The 19198-nt window shown below is 35.7% G+C and overlaps 1 protein-coding gene across 2 annotated transcripts in view; it reads left to right on the forward strand.

Moving 5' to 3' along the window:
* The window catches only part of TMTC2 (transmembrane O-mannosyltransferase targeting cadherins 2), a 385731-nt gene that overhangs the window by 237096 nt on the left and 129437 nt on the right, over positions 1-19198 (forward strand). For both annotated transcript variants that reach the window (XM_043880553.1, XM_043880564.1), the window contains 3 exons: positions 14218-14303; positions 14837-15021; positions 16112-16190. In XM_043880553.1, coding sequence (XP_043736488.1) covers positions 14218-14303; positions 14837-15021; positions 16112-16190 — 350 coding nt within the window. The remainder of the gene's footprint in view (positions 1-14217; positions 14304-14836; positions 15022-16111; positions 16191-19198) is intronic.

Genomic DNA, 19198 nt, shown 5'->3' on the forward strand with positions numbered 1-19198 from the left:
GTTCTGATAATACAGAGAATAGAGTGAAGAAATACCCACCAGTCATCTAGAGAAGACCCAGATCCAGCCTGGTCAGTGAAACCACATCTCATCTCCAGGGGAAAACGACAGGCAAGCACTTTGTTAAAGAATAGAAATTTCAGGTTAGGGGATTCATCTGAGCTACCCTGAAATCTAAAGGTAGTCCAGTTTTTAATGCCATTTAGATTCTATGGATTGTCTTCGATTTATTTCTTTTAATGATTGTGTGTGTGTGTATCCCCTGTATCTTTGCCTAATTGATGTAAAAATTCTCAGGAAGTTCTCTAAATCTTCAAAGATCAGATTTTGGAGTCAAAGCAAACCTGGGATGTAAAATGAGTACTCAGTCTCCTGAAACTTAGGATTGGAGAAGAGAGTGAAACTGTAATTATAAGCAACAACTGATATCAAAGAAAGATGAGCAAGATAGCCAATTTCTAGACTCTTCTCTAAAAAAAAAGTAATGGGAAGCATTCAGAGATGAGAAGTTTCTCTGGGCAGGGCCAGTACCTTTATAAAATATGAGGGTGGAGTACACAGAAAAGACAGGAGAATAAAAAGCAAGTGGTGCTGAAAGTATTCACCCATTTTCTCTTCATTGAACTCCTCAATCCCCAACCTTCCATCATTCCACTCAAATCTTATGCTTCCCCGCCAGTTCTTTTTCCGTGTCTTCAGCCACTAATTTGCCTCTAGCTCCCATTGCTAGAACCTGTAAACAATGACTCTTGCCACAAACAGATCCTTGCTCTCTTGACCTTTGAGTTGAGTGAAGGAATATGTCTTTTCATCACCAAAAGTAAACCTGAAAGGTTAGTTTTAGGAACATTGTTATAAACGGTGTTTTGTTTTAATTCCTCAAGTACTTCAGGATAAGCCCCTAAGTGAATTGTTTCAAGGTTGTAAAATGTATTCCAGGCCAAAAGAGATAGGCTAAAACTTTGATTTTTGGAACTCCTCTTGCTTATTCTTAAGTTAGAAACTGCTGCTCTGACCTAACACCAATTCCTGCTGGTCTGTGAGATACATGATACCTTTTCCCCTTTCATAATTTATTGCTTCAACAGCAGACTTTTGTTAGAGCCCTGCTGTTGAGGGGCAAAGAAAACACCCACTTCATTGAACATTTATGTTTAAAGTGAGTACATTGTACTAAATCTCTGTGTGCCTGTGGGAGCATCTCTGTCCCACATTATAACCATGTCTATGATGGAATCAGAGCCTGATTGTTTTCTTTTTTAGTAATATTTTTTTGAGTGTGTTGATTCCTGTGGAATTCACGAATGTTCATTATTTTTTTTTCCCCCGGTGTCTTAGCAAACTAGTTTAAGTTAGATTTCCTTGTTTTGGACTTCCACCGTGCATCAGACTGCATCATCGTACCCTGTAAACAACTTTGTTACTGCTTTTTGAATGATCCCTCTTCCCTTCCAGTCATTAAAATTTCTATAATGGCCCTTTCAAACTCTGTTTTGAATGAATGAATGAACAAATCAAGAGTCTCATTACCTCAACTTTTACTGAGTAGGACAGGCTTTGGCGTGTATGTATATTCCAGCTTGGGGTTCCTAAGCAGTGATTGGGCACTGTCCAATTGATAAATGTCTCTCCTTTAAAAAATGACATTATAATTACTCATCCATGTTGCATAGCCCCTGTAAATAGCAGAGAATAAAAGCCAGTCTGTATATAGGTTAAAGTTCCATCCTTGGTAGTTACCTCTTTTAATTTGTGTTAGGTGTGTTTTTTTAATTCTTAATTTTGCTTGTTTTAAATCACAAAATTCTCTTAAGAGCATGAGGGAATATTTGAAAGAGATTTGACTATGATCCCAGAAAATAGACCTATTTGAATAGTATTGGTTTTTGTGGGGAGAAGAGGAGTAGAAAAGAGGGAAAAGTTTTGTTTTTTAAAAAGTTGAACACTCGCCTTTGCATCATGGAGGCAGATTTGTGAAATACTAAGGGCAGGGTTTTGGCATTAAACAGATTTGGATTCAAATTGCCCATTTATTGGTCTTGTGCTTGATCAAATTGCTCAATTCTTATTCTTCATCTGCAAAATGAGGTTCTGATATCACCTGGTGTTGTAAGGATTAAATGCAGTGCCTGGAAACGTGATGTCATTGTATAATAGTGGAAGCTAAAAAGTTTGTTAGCTGTTGGTTTTATCCCATTTCTAACTGTACACAGCTCTGCTTTTGTGGAGGATATTGCTTATACTCACTGGTAAGCATTTGCATTGAAAGGAATGGGTCTTAAGCCCAAGAATAAGTTACATTGATCAGAGTCTGCAGAGAAACAGAACTGATCGTGTGCGTACTACAGTAAAGAGATGTATTGTAAGGCTTGACACATGCAGTTATAGGGGTTGAAGTCCCACAATCTGCCCTCTGTAAGCTGGAGACCCAGGAAGGTTGGTGGTGTGGTTGAAAGACCTTGAGAGAGCCTGGTGTAAATTCTAGTTCGAGTCTGTGAGCCTGAGCACCAGGAGTGCTCAGGGCAGATCCCTGTCCCAGCCCAGGCAGAGAGGGAGAAATCTTCCCCTTCTCTTTTTGGTTCTAACTCAGACCTTCAACAGATTAAATAATGCCCACCCACAATGGAAAAGGCAGTCTGCTTTACTTTATCTGCTGGATACATTGCTGATCTTACTGAAACATCCTCACAGATGCACTCAGAAATAATGTTTAGGGACTTCCCTGGTGACCCTATGACTAAGACTCAACGCTCCCATTGTAGCAGGCCTGGGTTCCATCCCTGGTCACGGAACTAGATCCCACATATTACAGTTAAGACCTGACATAGCCAAAGAAATAAACATTAAAAAAAAATGTTTAACCAGATTTCTGAGCTCCCTGTGATTCAGTGAAATTGACACATGAAATTAACTATCACAAGTGTATTGGTTACAATGCACTTCTTGGTGAAGTTGATTTGGTATTGGAGGCTGTAGTTTATCCACCTTTGAAGCAAGTCTGAGATGTTTATTATATATTAGGGTTGGCATGTACAAATACAGAAAGAGAGAAGAGAAATTTGTTGGTATAGAAAATAAAAAAAGCACTGGGTATATGAGCAGGAGAGAGAGGGCAATTATTAATGTTTAAACTAAGAACAGGTATGTATTTCCAGACTACCACTGTGGGGTCATGGAAAGACAGTGATTTGAAGCCTGGCGGTTTTGAACTTAAGTCTCATCTTGAGGCTTTGTGATTATATTACAATGGGCAAGCTATTTAACTTTTCTCTCTGATGTTTTCACATCTCTAAAGTGAAATGAGTAATAATAGTTTAAGTTGCTAATTTTAAGTATGAAAAGAAATAATATGGAAAACACTATCATAAAGCCATCCAGCTTAATTCTCTTTCTTACTTCCTATTAAGTATTGTTTTTTTTTTAACTAGGAAAGTATATTCACACCTATTATTATTGTATGACAGGTATAGGAAAATGTAGCCTTAATTATGTATTCAGAAGACAGGTATAAAATGAATTATGCATATATTAATATACAATATAGTCTGCGAATCCCATATCCAACAATAATTAACTAAGTGGATTTGAGTAACGATTCTGATTTGGTGGTTCCTTATTTGTAAAATGGGGATTATACCCTTATAGGTTTATTAAGAGAATTACATAAGATAATAATTGTGAAGCATTTTGTTCAGGACCTGTTACAGAATAGAAATGGACTTATGTGAGTAAATGCTTAACTAGCTGTTATAGTCCAAGTTTTAAATCAGAAGTATCTTTGTAATGAATGCTCCATTTAACTGAGTCTTCATCTTTTTTCCAGACATGTTACTATAGTGAGACTACATTTCTCTTTCTTTAGACCATAGGCAAAATCTTAATTTTAACATAAAAAATATAAAAGCTACAACTTGTTCATTTTCCTATTATTAATTGATGGGGTTTTAGTAATACATTGGAAAAATAAAAACAATTTTTTTGTGGATGCTTACTGCCCCATATTTGATAGGTTAGAATAAAAAGTAATTATGAAATAGGATGTCATTATTATACTTTATTCAGTTGGCAAAGTTTATATAAAATCAAATTTAGAACAAATAAATAGGTCTGTGTCAAAAGAAAGATACCAGAGAGGAGGCTTAACTGTATTCACTGACACTGGATTGCTTGGCAGTTCTGTGACACTTGGAAGTGATGTCCAGGGAACCAGGGTTCAGCTGTGGGAGGTATGTGATAGAATTATGTGTGCGCATCTGTCTAGTTCATGTCACGTGGATGTTGTCTTTTTCTCCATCTCCATTTCCATTCTTCTTCATGTAATAAGAATACAGAGCAGGGTAACGACGTGCTCATTACCCTGTTTAGTGGAACTTAACCCTTTCAAGAAGTGACATCTTTTGATTTTGCTCAGAGTACATATAGTATATAATAATCATGTATAATAACTTAACAATAGTTTAAAATAAATATCCAATTAAATTGTGCTTTTTGTAGCACACATATTATTATTCTAATAAATTGAAATTGTATGTTTTGAGTAAAAATAACTTTTTATATTCCCTTTCTCTCTTGGTACTTTTCTATCCAAAATTCTCCTTGTAAAAAGGTTATTTTTACCTATTATATTGAAATGGTTTAATTTAGAAAAGAAAGAAAAGGAGAGAAGGAAATTTGCGTTTTTTTGAGGGGAAAAAAAATGTGAGTAGAGAGAGATCTTTTGCTTCATCCTCAATAAAAAGTTTGTTATCCTAGGGTGACCTGAAAGCCATAGACATGCCATGTGAGACCAAAAAATTATATAACTTTGTCTCTGAAATCTCCCATGGAACCCAGATTCAGTCACTTATATCTCACTGAATCCTCTGAGAAGAAAATTCTACCTATTTTCGTTTCACTTGATAATTCCTATGAGTTTCCTTCTTTTTAGTTATTTGAGGATTGAGAGGATTAATTAAAATGTTTTTATATAAAAAATGCTACTAATGCATTACTCGTTTGGGCAAAGAGTGATAACTCTGACCACTCTGATGTCTGGGCATTTAATTTAAGAGTTCCTATTTCATGCACCTATTATGCTCTTGAGTTATTTAAGTTTAATTGAATATTTTAATTGCAAATTTCATACTTGGCGGTTGCCTCATCTGGTTATCACTCAAAACCACACAACCCATACTTTGTATTCATTCAAATATAATTAAAGTAAGTTTTCCTTAAAATTTTCTATGAGAGCCATACTACATATTAAATATTTTATAGATAGTTAAAAAAAAGAAACCATAAATGAAACAATACATGTGCTTCTTTTATCAGTAGAGAACTGATAAGAAAGTTAGTGATAAGAAATCCCAGATAACATTAGCTTAAACTACCTAAAATTGTATTTTCTGTTCAGAGAAGTCCAGAGGTGTACAGTCTTATGGTTGTAGGAAATTTTCATAAAGAGCTCAGTTTTCTGGACTCCCTTCAGTTTCCTGTCTACTGGCCTCAGAACAGGGCCTCCACCTGTTCTTAACAAGACAGAGGAAGGATAAGGCCGAACATGCTCCCTCCTCTTTAAGAACTTTTCCTAGAGGTGCTCAGGCCACTGAGCTTTTACTTCACTGGACAGAGTTCAGTCACATGACCAAGGCTACTGCACCAATTGATTCTGATTCTTTGTATATATTTAGTGGCTTGTGCATACTAGGTGCTTAATTTCTAAACTCTTGTATCATTGTAAACCTTGGCATTACTGCAGTTAATTCAAGCTATAGTAACTTACTTTATTTACAGCTTCTGTTTTTAAAAAGGACTTTTGAGTTTCACTCCATTTACTGCTGGGATAGTCACTTGAGACTTTTGCCTGATATCTATTTTATCAAGCAAGATTTGGGGGCATTTGTGTGTTATGAGTTTAACAGGCTATTAATTATCACTTCTGTCTGTTAATAGAGATTACCAATTTATTTTTCCAAATATCTTATTATGAACATGCCTAAAACTAGGCGTTAATCTTGAAATAACAGAAGAAATGCAACTCTAATATTATTTCACAATTAAATTATATAAAATCTCATTCTTTGAGTCATTAGCTAAATTAGGAAATTTGACTAGGTAATTTGGATTAATGCAAAGTTTGACTATGATGCCAAGCCAATCCTAATTAACTTCAGTTGGGAAATTTCAAAGGCATGCATACCTTAGGAAAATGTTGAACATCCGAAACATATGTGTCTATATCTGAGGAAAGAAATCTTAGTTACAAAGTACCTACATGTGTTAAAGTATAATAAAATAAAATAAAATTCAGAAGAAAAGGCTCAATTGAAGATGAACATGATGTTTTTGTTAGTAATTGGACCTTAGGGATTATAAATTATTTTGTCAACCATTGCTATAAACATTAAGCTATCTGCTGTATATGTTTATTTTTTGGCTTCTTATCTTTTTTTTACTTTTTAGTTTGTATTGGGATATAGCTGACTAACAATGTTGTGGTAGTTTCAGAGGAAAAAAGAAGGGCCTTAGCCATATATATACATTTATCCATTCTCCCTCAAACTCCCCTCCCGTCTAGGCTGCCACATAGCATTGAGCAGTGTTCCACGTAAGCTATCTACTTTATTTTGATGACTAAGAATTCTTGCCCAGGGAGTAGCAAACAACTTATTACTGAAATATTTTTAATATGATCTAAATTTTAAATTGCCTTATTTTTCAGTTTCCAGAAAGTTCCCTACATAGATAGTCATTTAATTTCCATGAAACTTGCCATTACTGCTACTGGTAGATGAAAATGCTGCCCTCTGTAACTCTGGTTTTTGTAAGCATAGTGGGCTTGGTCTGTCTGGAACTCCATTCCCTGCACACTTGCTTTCTGTAGATATTTTATCTGGGCTGTCATCATGGAAAGGTATCCCTTTTGTGGGTTTCCAGAATACTTTACATTTCATTTACACTGTATTGTGAGTGAGTGTTCATATGGCTTCACCATGAAATAGCTCATTCAAAAAATATTGATCTGTGTTTGGTAATCTTCTTCTCAATATTTAGTATGTTGTAGGCGTGCCATAAATTATGTTGTAATGAAACTGAAAAAAAGAAAGCTGCTGTTCTTTGTTGTTGTTTTTCATTCACTAAGTTGTCTCCAACTGTTTGCAAGCCCATGGACTGCAGCACTCCAGGTTTCCATGTCCTTCACTGTCTCCAGGAGTTTGCTTAAACTCACATCCATTGAATTGGTGATGCCATCCAATCATCTCATCCTGTCATCCTCTTCTCCTGTCCTTAATCTTTCCAAGCATCAGAGTCTTTTCCAATGAGTTGGTTATTTGCATCAGTGGCCAAAGTATTTGAGTTTCAGCTTCAGCATCAATCCTTCCAATGCATATTCAGGGTTGATTTCCTTTACGATTGACTGGCTTGATCTTGCAGTTCAAGGGACTCTCAAGAGTCTTCACTAACACTACAATTTGAAAGCATCAGTTCTTTTGTGCTCAACCTTCTTTATGGTCCAACTCTCACAGGTGTACATGACTACTGGAAAAAAAATAGCTTTGACTAGATGGATCTTTGTCAGCTAAGTGGTGTCTCTGCTTTTTAATATGCTGTCTAGGTTTGTCATAGCTTTTCTTTCAAGGAGCAAGCATCTTTTAATTTTGTAGCTGCAGTCACTATCCACAGTGATTTTGGAGCCCAAGAAAATAAAGTCTGTCACTGTTTCCACTAATTCCCCATTTACTTGCCGTGAAGTAATGGAACCAGATGCCAAGATCTTGGTTTTTTGAATGTTGAGTTTTAAGCCAGCTTTTTTACTCTCCTCTTTCACCCTCATCAAGAGGCTCTTTAGTTCCTCTTTACTTTCTGCCATTAGAATGGAATCTTCTGTATATCTGAGGTTGTTGATATTTCTCCCGGCATTTTTGATTCTAGCTTGTGATTCATGCAGCCTGGCATCTCACATTATATACTCTGCATGTAATTTAAATGAGCAGGGTGACAATACACGGCCTTATCGTACTCCTTTCCCAATTTTGAACCAGTCCATTGTTCTGTCACCGTTTCTAACTGTTGCTTCTTGACTCGCATACAGGTTTGTCAGGATGCAGATAAGGTGACCTGGTATTCCCAGCTCTATAGAATTTTCTATTTTACTATTTTTTAGTATTTCCCTGGTCTTAACAGTTCATGACACTATGTAACCCACATCCTGTTCACCCATGGTTTGTGTAAGTGTCCGCTTCACTCAATGCAATACATATTCTTGAAAAGTATACTTTTCTTCTGCTAATGTGCTTTATTAATACCAACTTTGAACACGTCAGATTTCAACCATTTTAAAGACCTTTGTTTGAACCTGAGGCAAAATGTAGCTTTACTTGAAGATTTCTATGTTTTTGACAGTTCTTTATTGAGGGCAACTTTCAATTAATACCAAGAGCCACTGACATTTTGTTTGACTGTACTGACAGTGGTAGGGAATGGCATGCTTTAGAAAATGAGAAAATATATTCTTCTGTATTTCTAAATGACAAGTCAGTAGAGATGATGATGAAGTTTTTATTGAGAAAATAATTTATTCCCTATATTTTGCCTTTTTACAATCTATGTTCTTTATATAGTTCATGTATGTGATTATCAAAGACGGGAGGACCCTATATTCTAAAGAAATGCATTGTAGTTAGTACATATGAAATACTAAATGTAGTTTCTTAACCTGAGCACTGTTGACATTTGGGCCAGAGATGTCTTTGCTTTGTGGTGACTGTCTTGTGTCTTCTAACATGTTTACATTTTTAATGGCATACCTGACCTCTATCCACGAGATGCAAATAGCATCCACCAGTTGTGACAGACATACACGTTTCCAGATGGTGCCCAATGTCCCCTGGGTGACAGTCATCCCTGAGTGACAAGCACTATGCTAAAAAAAAAAAAAAAGTGTTCCCCTTCTGTCTCTGTCAATATGTAGAATCAGCCAGAGGTCGTATGCCTATTGATACTCACTGTTTGTTTTTAACTATGTCCAATCCACTGTTACCATGGATTTGACTGGTATTCATTTAGCAAATGTCTAGAGTCTTGTGATTGTTAAGAAAAGGATATTTAGACCAGGACGGAGTTGTTGGGGGAGACTAGGGTAATGATGGGCAAAACTTTCACAGGAAAAAGAAAGTCTCCACACTCAATGGTAATTCCTAGAACATGATCAAAATCAGGTTAACAAAATGCTGAAACAATTTAAGACAGGGCATTTTGTTGTTTTTTTCCCTTAAGTAAAGTGGTCTTTAGTCTAAGTATTAGAGTAAATAGTACTTTGTACATCCAGTTGTATTTTCTTCCTTCAACTGTAACAAGTATTTATTCTTTCTGTTTCCCCAATTTGTATTCTTCACTGACTGCTTTATTCCAGTGACTGTGGTCCTGAAAGATAAGTCATTTGGGGGAAAATATGAGAAGTAATATATTTCAACCTATTAAAATACACTATAATATATCCATCTTCACATGAAGGTGTATGCCACTACTTACTAGAGGATCAGCAACATTTTTTCAATCTCTCACCCAAAAGATACTTTAAGTTTACATTAATGAATAGCATGGGCCAGTTTCCTTAATTGTTAAGCAACTTCATTTGAGTAAAACTATTTCTTACTAGATTCTGGTTTGATGGTATATTAAAATGTATTGTTGTTTTTAATGTACTACATAGAAACTTAAAGACTCTATTGACATGATCAGCATGTAAACACACTGGGTCATCTATTTTAAACAGCTGTGGGAAAGCCTTTGCTATGAATGCTCTATTAAGATACAGATCCTCCTCTATAATCTGACAGCTGGGCTTGAATTGTGGGACACTTCTTGCTAGTGGTGTGTCCTTCAGTATGTTGCTAAATTTTTCCTACTCCAAGTCCATCATCTGTAAAATGGGGCTAGTATAATATCCTGTCTCACTAGATTATTGATGAGTAATAATTGAACTAATATATGTAAATGTAAATGTAAAGTAATATCTATAACATTATAAGTGCCAAGTAAGTTTAGCTCTTTCTATCACCATGACTTATATGATGTGAAGGACTTCTATCCCACTGTCCAATCTTCAGTAAAATAAGGAATGTGGAAAGCAGCAGGAACAGAAGCTTCATTGTTACAGTGCTTCAACTGACCCAGATTCATCCTGAACTGACAAAATGGCAGTTTGAGTCCTTTGAATTGAGCATCAATTCAAGTTCACATTACACAAAATCTGGAGAATATTAGAGCAAATGAAACCATAATCCAGAACCCATGCTTCTAGAACTGAATTATCTTCTCTCTCTCTTCTTTTTTACTTTCGGAAAGAGCATGGGATTTATTGTCAGAGAAACTATGTTCTGATCCTGCCTTTGCCTCTTATTAACCATAAAACCTAAAGTTTAGTTGGTAAATTCTCTGTGGACCCCCTGTGTAACATGGGGCTGATGATGATACTTTTTATTGCTGACTAACTACTGCTTACTTTCAACTCTCTGCCAATGGCACTTGGGCTCCGTGAATCTTTCCTTGTCCATTCCTGAACTAGAGTGGTGTTACTCCTCTGTCCTCTATCATAGTAATTTTCCACACCATTTATTTTCTTATTTGTCTCCCTGAATAGATGGTACATCCACAGGCAAGTGCATTTGCCTTGTTCATATTTGCAGCAGGCGTACTAGGGTATAGTTGATGCTCAACTAAATCCTTAGCCATAAGAAACTGGTCACTATAGGTGTCTAACTTGGACTCCATTGCTAACTTTATTCAGATATACAGAGGGTGATGCTCTCTAATTCAAAGAGCTACTTTATACATAGTCCTGGTGATTTGCTACTACATCACTGTGTGTGACTAGTTTTCTCCAAAGAACGAGGCAGGCTGGACAGGATTGTCTAGGAGTGGTTATCATGCAGTATTTTATGAGTTGGAAAATGACACGACCGTAATACACCAGCATCAGGGAGCCCATGAGGCTGAATACATCATTTTCAAGGTCTATGGGCTTCAGGCACATTTTCAAAGATATGTGCTCATCACCTCATGTTCTTTCTGTCTAGCCTAACAGCATATTTGCCCTTTAGAAATGTAATTATATGCAGACTAATTAGTGGGCAATTGCAGTTATTTAGGTGACAGGAAAGATAAAAAGGGCTCTGTTAGATCTATAAAAGTGAACCTTGAGGGGCCACAGTGAAGAGCCTTAGAAAATAAGAATTGGTAGGCTTTGGAGACTTCTTTAAACTTGGGCCTTGTAAGAGTGAGTGTAAAGTCCAGAGTGATAGCCAGGTTCCTGATTTTAGGCAGTGGCCTGAGTGATGGTGCTGATTGCTGAGGGAAGATTTTTTTCTTCTTTTATCTCTCTCATTTATCTCTTTATATAATTTTAAGTAGGAGATATTGCTTTTGGGTTTTGGATATATTGGTTTTGAAGTTCCAACAGGCACCTAGATTGACATGGCTGAGTAAGGTGCTGGATTTTCAACAGATCTGGCTGTCAGGAGAGAAATCACTATTTTAGAATTGAGAATAGTCAGCATATGAGCTGGATGTATGCATATTGTCATGCAGAGACTACTTATCAAGAAAAGGAGAAAAAGACAATGATCTGTGAATTATCAACCTCTTTTAAAAAAATATGAATAAAGATGCGCTTTTCTTCATACTCTGAAGTATAGTTTCAGGGATATAGAACTAAGGAAGACCAGCTAAGGAAACAAAGTTTCAGGAAGGAAAATGGGTTTAATAGTCACAAATGCTGCAGTTGAGTAGGTCATTCATATAGGCAAACTCTTTGGGGAGTTTAATTGTTAGTGGAAATTTGATTATTACATTTCAGCTGAATTCTAGGAAAGAGCCTAGATTGGATTTAGGGGTAAATGGGATTTGAGTCATTGGATATACATACCACAGACCATTATGAAAAAAAAGAACATGACTTAGGAGGGAAGCATGACAGTAAGAAGTAAAGAGTTGTATGCAAGAATGATAGGGTGGTAAGATTTTATCTTCTCCCCTTCACTAAGAGGCAAACAAACATTTTTGTAGTCTTGAGGGAAAGGAAATTGCAGTGGGGAAAAAGATTGAAGAAAAGGGATAAGGAGGGGCTTATGGGAGAGCTTTAATTCCTAAGGAAAGTAAGAAGACTTGGGTTAAGATAAATTTCTCTTCTGATGACATTAGCTTTTTATCAAAGAAGTTCCTCTTTATCTGCGCCTCAAAGGAAAGACACTTAAGATTGTAAATAAGGATGTATGAGACAAGTGCTCGGGCCTAGTGCACTAGGAAGACCCAGAGGGATCGGGTAGAGAGGGAGGTGGGAGGGGGGATCGGGATGGGGAATACATGTAAATCCATGGCTGATTCATGTAAATGTATGACAGAAACCACTACAATATTGTAAAGTAATTAGCCTCCAACTAATAAAAATAAATGAAAAAAAAAGATTGTAAATAAGTTTCTGAAATGAGATAATATATATGAGCTTAGTTAATTGGAAAACATTTTGTCTAAATTATTTTTATAAAGGATATTATTTTTTTGTGGAAAGTATATGTGTTCTTTCTGTTTATCAATTTTACTTGCTTTTAAAGACAACTGAACATTTCCACAGACTCTTGAATCCTGCAGGAAGCTTTGTTTTCCCTTGTACCTGGCAGCAGAAAAGTGTACTTAACAGCAAGGCATATCAATTTTGTAATCAAATTGTTGCTCTAAAGTTTTAATAGATATGTACATTTCTGTGAATATGTAACTCTTAATATGATTTGAAGTGGTTTCATCTATTCACATGGCTCTTTTAACAATAGAAATAATGAGGTTAGTCTATGCTAATAAAACAAGTGAACCAACTTTAATTTCAAAATTGATTTACTTCATTATTTTTCAATCATGCCCATTAAATAATAAGCTGAGTATTTTAAAATACCCTACAAAATGATAAGTTTTTACCAGTAGGCTTCTCATTTTTCAAACCTCCATTTTACTGCCTTTTGAAGACCTCAGGAGCTGGCAAGTGGAATCTGCAGTTTGAGGCTGATGACAGTAGCACTCAGGTCCAAGAGAGGTGCCAAATGCCTGTAAGACACTTGCTGATTTGAAGAGAGCAAAGACAGGTCACAGAGCCCTTTGTGAGAGCTTTCAGAACTTAGTCCCAGGTCCCTGATGCTGTGTTTTCATAGACATAATAGTAACTGATTCTCACTTTGGTCATGAGGACAGGGTCTGGAAACGCTGGGATAATCCATGTGGCTAGTCACTACCGAAGCAGCCTCCTAGGGAGGTGCATAGAGTCTGAGGGTCTGTAGACAAAAGCATGTCTCGCAACAGCGAGCTGAAATTTGCTCATGTTCTGAAATTCAAGCTTATTTGGCCAAATCCAAATGATAAAGAAGTAACTATGTGTATGGCCTTCAGTCTGTGTTCTTTGATGGAATCTGATTAGATTCTTACTCCATCCCGTTGATCCAGGTTACCTGTTGCTTTTGGGGCAATTGTGGGCCAGTATTTCCCAAGCAATAGGGCTAATGGGAGAGGTGTCTTAGGTTTAAATGTGTGTGTGTGTGTCTATATATATATATAGTTCAGTTATATATATGTATGTATAGTTCAGTTGCTAAGTTGTATCCGGACTCTTTGCAACCCCATGGACTGTAGCACACTAGGTCTCCCTGTCCCTTACTATCTCCTGCAGTTTGCCTAAGTTCATGTCCATTGAGTTGGTGGTGTTATCCAACCATCTTATCCTCTGCCACCCTGTTCTCCTTCTGCCTTCAATCTTTCCTAGCAGTGGGGTCTTTTCCAGTGAGTTGGCTTTGTGTATCAGGTGGCCAAAGTACCGGAGCTTCAGTTTAGGGCTTTAGACAAGTTTCTTTTCTAAAATGATGGAAAACTGTGCATGTTCTGAGGAGAAATGCAAGTGGTTGGTAATTCTAGTGGGAGAGAAAAGACTGCTGGCAAGGGGAAAGTTCAGTGAGGGGTAAAGGGCTTTTAAAAAATACTTCTTAATACTTTCTAATGCAACGTAAATGCAACTGATACCTCTCCAAACATTTTCTTTCCTGAGGAATCATTTCCTTCTATTCAGAATTTATTTTTATAGTACCAGGTCATTTTTATGACCCCATTAACCATTTTTATTTTTGAAATATAAAATGAAAATTTGTGGTTTCATGTATGCTAATACTGTCTTGTCTCCAAATTTCTATTTTCCTCACGCAGAGGTTTACTTCTACAGGAGAACAGCAGGTTTGCAGAAGCACTGCATTATTATAAGCTGGCGATTGGGAGCAGGCCCACACTGGCTTGTAAGTGCTGTTCAAGTCCTTTTGAAATATCTCTTTCTTTCTCCATGAAAATGTTGCCCTAAAGCCTCATGGCTTAAAAACCATGATACTTCTATTTGTGGATACTTTCCAATCAAATTAAGACCCTTTAAAAAGTACATCTCTCTCAATTTTAATGTTTTGGTGTCTGATTATCATTTTGATACATTAAGAAACATACAACTTTTATTCATCTAGTTTCTAAGCTCAAAGTATTCTGACACTTTGAAGGCAGAGACTACTTTATATATATATATATACACACATATATATATTAGTGACACCTAATACATTTATATATTAGTGGTACCTCATATATATATATATTAGTTATACTTGTACTTTGTACTACATTATTGTTCTTTTGTGTGTTTGTTCCCTGGAGGGTCATTTCTTGGTTTTCTTTTAAAATCAGAAATAATGCATAAAAATGAAGTTGAAGTAAAAATAGCTTTATTGTTTCCACAGTGTACATCATCTTCTCTCATTTGTATCTCCACTTTTTTACCCTTCAGCTGCATATTTAAACACAGGTATTATTCTAATGAACCAAGGAAAGACAGAAGAAGCCCGACGCACATTCCTGAAGTGCTCTGAGATCCCTGATGAAAACCTAAAGGACCCTCATGCCCACAAGAGCTCGGTCACCAGCTGTCTATACAACCTGGGGAAACTCTATCATGAGCAGGGACACTATGAGGTCAGGCCAGAACCTCTCTGCCCTGTTCCTCCCCCTTGTTCTGATCTGGTCTCAATGATTTCTACCTGTGATCTCATTATAGGAACACTGATAATTTAAGAAACTAATTCGTATTTTAATAAAAGAGTTTTACGGGGAAATTCTTTTGGGGAAAAATCTGTATTTAAACAAAACACATTTTTTCACTATGATTTTCTCAGAGTAATATAATGACTCCTTATGAAAGGGAAATATCATGCATTACTGCCCAAGTTGTTTGCTTATCATTTCTTTGATTTTATGATTGAAGACATGTTATTATTGTTATCTGTATTCATTGCCTGATGTTAAAAAATACACTTTTTTATACTCTGCATGTTAAGTGATTTGGTATAAATCCTATTTGGTTTTTTTTTTATTCTTTTAAACACAATAATGCAATGAAAGCTAATTTTATTGTTTTCTGAATTGGGAAGAGGGGAAAGTGATAGATACAGGATCTTGTACAGGAAGTTAGGAGGATTACTTAGTCCTGTGTTCCCTATCTCTTACATGAAGCCTGCCTCCATGGGTTTTGTCTCTCCCATTCGATACCACGACACACTTTCTCAAACCACTCCCCCAGAGACTCTTACATGATATTTTAAGATTGCAATCTGAGGATCAAGATGCAATTTTTAAAAATATTGCATTTCATTATCTCAGTATGTCTCAGTAGCTAGAAGATTGATTAGTTGATATTTTATTTAGATTGTACTTAATTGCTTGACTTGAAATAATGACGAATTTTAGAGAACTATGGGTGACTCCAAAATATAAATTTTTCTAGTTGTTTTTATTGTATAATCTATGTGAATTGAGAAATGTAAAGAGTATTGGTAACATTTGACTCCTTGTTAAACTTATTTTTTTATATAACCTTCACTGACTGGGTTGAATGGTTTTATTCAAGAAATTGAGGTAATTTGATATCAAAGAATAGCTTGGTTGAATTTTCCTCTAATGAACCATTTAGAAAGAGCAATGGAATATTTTAATTTTGGAAAGATGTTGTTATTTTGCTTCAGTGAATAGCCTTGTACTTTATTTCTTTTTCTGTTTCTTAAATTAGGATGCCCTTAGTGTATACAAGGAAGCAATTCAGAAAATGCCTAGGCAATTTGCCCCACAGAGCTTGTACAACATGATGGGTAAGTAAAATAGTAATATTTTAATGATATTTCAGGGATCTGTGGAAAAATTAAAACCTGTACTTGTTTTAAATGGATCTCTAATAAATCGTGTTTTAATCCTCACTAAAAATAACCCTATTCACAATTGGATGTCACATTTAAATTTTCACAAAGCACACCTATTCTAAGAGCAAATAAATATTGTTAATATAGTGATTCTCAACAAATTGCCTGGATTCCAGAGTTGTTGAAAAGGGGCTCATAAACCAAAGTAGGTATCAAATATTAGCTAGACTCTTGAGATTACAAATGATGAATAAAGTACATATAGATTTTGATGAGCTTATCAAATTTCTGATAATTTTTGATCATGTTATTTTCTTAATCAGAATATTCTCAAAAGTAACCATGCTGGAATATAGAGATTGTGATTTTCATGCTTACAATAGATGAGAATGAGCCAGCTTGTGTGGTTTGCATTGATAAAGGTTTGGATTGCAAGAGGTTGTTTCTTCCCCCCCGCCCCCCCCCCAGGGTATTATTTTAGAGTAAAAGCAATACTGTGAAGAGTATAAATGTTCTAGTACAATTGTTCCTATTTCTACATTGAGTAATTAGCTCAATTTTCTAGAAAGGATGCAGGTGAGGGCATCGATTTTTCTAGGTGCAAGAGGTCAAGAACTAGAGTTACTAATAAAATCTGCTATAACCTGTGATTTGTTCATGACAGTCTCATAGTAAATTGTTACCACAGCTATTTGATCATGGTTACGACACACCTAAAAACCGTCTTTTCAGTATGTGACTCTTGAAAAGAATCCCCGAAGTTTAAGATGTACTGTTGATTAATGTTGCTGTTTCTAGATAGGGGAGAGAAGTGAGAGGGCTGCTTTTGTCTTCCAATCAAATATTTCTTTTTCTCCCAAAGTACAAATTAAACCTCAAATTTTCCTTTCATTAAACCTGGCTGAGTTTTTAAAAAATATTTGTAAGCCTTCCTCATGCATGTAAACTATATGTGACTACATCATTTCTAGGATTATTTTATACTTCTGTATCCTGTGATTTGAGAAATTTGATCATAGCCATATGCCTCTTAAGTACGCATAAAAAATCCCATGCCTTCCCTAACTAGAAAATATGTGCCTGGCAAGGACACTCACTTCTACTGTTTTTTTTTAACAAAAGAAAATTTAGAAATGTTTTAGAGCTCAAACAAGGCACACATCAGCAAAAAGAAAAAAAAAAATGATTTGGAAGAGGTTAATATATTCATCTGTCTCTTGAACCCTGACCCTAGTTAGCCTGGACAGCAGCAGGGTGATTTAATGCTCCTGTTAAAGAGGACACTGAAGAATTTTTAGTTGCTATTATTTTTCTCTTGGATAGTATCACTAAAAGGTAAAATCTAGCTTCCTTCAATGTACTCTTGTCCTTACCATCTTATGAGGTAAATTGACGCCTTTCACTATTTGACATTTTACTATTATTTTGTCCACCCAGGTGAAATGTACATGTCCATAAAATGTGTACCTAGAATATGTAGATGTATCAGTTGAATGAACTTTTCTGTGTTAGTGCTGGATGGTTATTCATTTCACAGTGAATATTGAAAGAACTGTGTTCTCTAGTTTTCTCTAAGGCATTTTGGTTTTAGTTTATAATTTCGTTTTTAACACTAATGCTTAGGAAGGACTATTTCCCAATTTTCCTCGATTATCAATGAAGATCTTTTTCTTTAAATTAGGAAAGGACTCAGCTCCTTGGCAATAGACTACATATGGCGTCTTCGTTGTTAATAGGAAGTGTGGTATTCACTATAGTTAACGATTTCAAAAATTCATTCAATTATTTTATGTAAATACATTTGGTTGAAAATTCAGCTGTTACCTTGGGATCTGTGTCTCATATGGTTACACAGATGCTGAGCCCTCATAGGCAGCAAAAGATAAGTGTGTCCCTGGGGTGATAGCTTGGTTCTTTGTTTTATTTTCCATCATAGAAGGAGGGAGCTGCTTTGACCAGACTCTGCAAAGCCCTCTAACGATCTGCGAGGGGAGAATCTCAATGTAATTTAAAATTCCTGATTTCTTCCGTAATTATAGTGGCTGTTTAATTTTATGTGAAGGTCTGTCAGCTGACTAGCTTTTGCAGTTTCGGTTGTTCATGAAACTATAATTTTCTCTGAGAGTAAGTTCACCTCCTAATCAAATGGGTGATATCCTCTGAGTGTTGGCTTTGACTCCTAATACATTTTGATTAGCCCCCATTTGACAAGAAAAAGAGTGGCCCAGGAGATAAACTGCCCTATCGCTTCATCAGCTTCATTAGTCTGTCAGCATGTGCTGATTATCCTATCAAGTTTATCAACAGCCTTGAATATGTTTTCTAATTCTCATATTTGCATATTATTGGTGCCCTTTAGGGATCAGTGATGGATTTTAATGTCTGGCTAGATTTAGCCTGCAAGTATTCATTTTTCTCATGGCTCATTCATTTACCCCTTGAAGACCACTACCCTCAAGCACTTGCATGTGTATATGCAAACATTTTTTTTTTTTTTTTTTGGAGAGGTTAGGAGAAATAAAAGAATATGTTTGAAAAAATACAATTATATTTTAATTCTATTACTTGCTTAATAACACAATTCATTGCAGCTGCTTAAAGAAAACACACACTCTGGTCCTTTGTATTTCCCCTTCCCTTGAACATTTTATGAAAAACATCACTCCTTGCTGCATGCTAGTAGTTGACTTACCCTGAACGTCAAATGAGCCTATTTTTTGAATTTGTGTATTAATAGAAAATAACAAGATTGATTAACTCGCTATCCCAACTTAAAATTTTCCATGTTTTATCATAAAACTATTAATTTTTATTGTGGCAATTTATAAGTAAAATTAAAAATATACTCGCATAGACATTTTCATTATTCTCTTTGATTTCATAGCATCAAGATGATTAAGTCACAATAATTGAGGATTGTGTCCCATCTAAAATTAAGTAAATTTATAAGCATGTACAAA

The sequence above is a fragment of the Cervus elaphus genome, chromosome 3, assembly GCF_910594005.1.
Source record: "Cervus elaphus chromosome 3, mCerEla1.1, whole genome shotgun sequence".
Taxonomy (NCBI): Eukaryota; Metazoa; Chordata; class Mammalia; order Artiodactyla; family Cervidae; genus Cervus; species Cervus elaphus.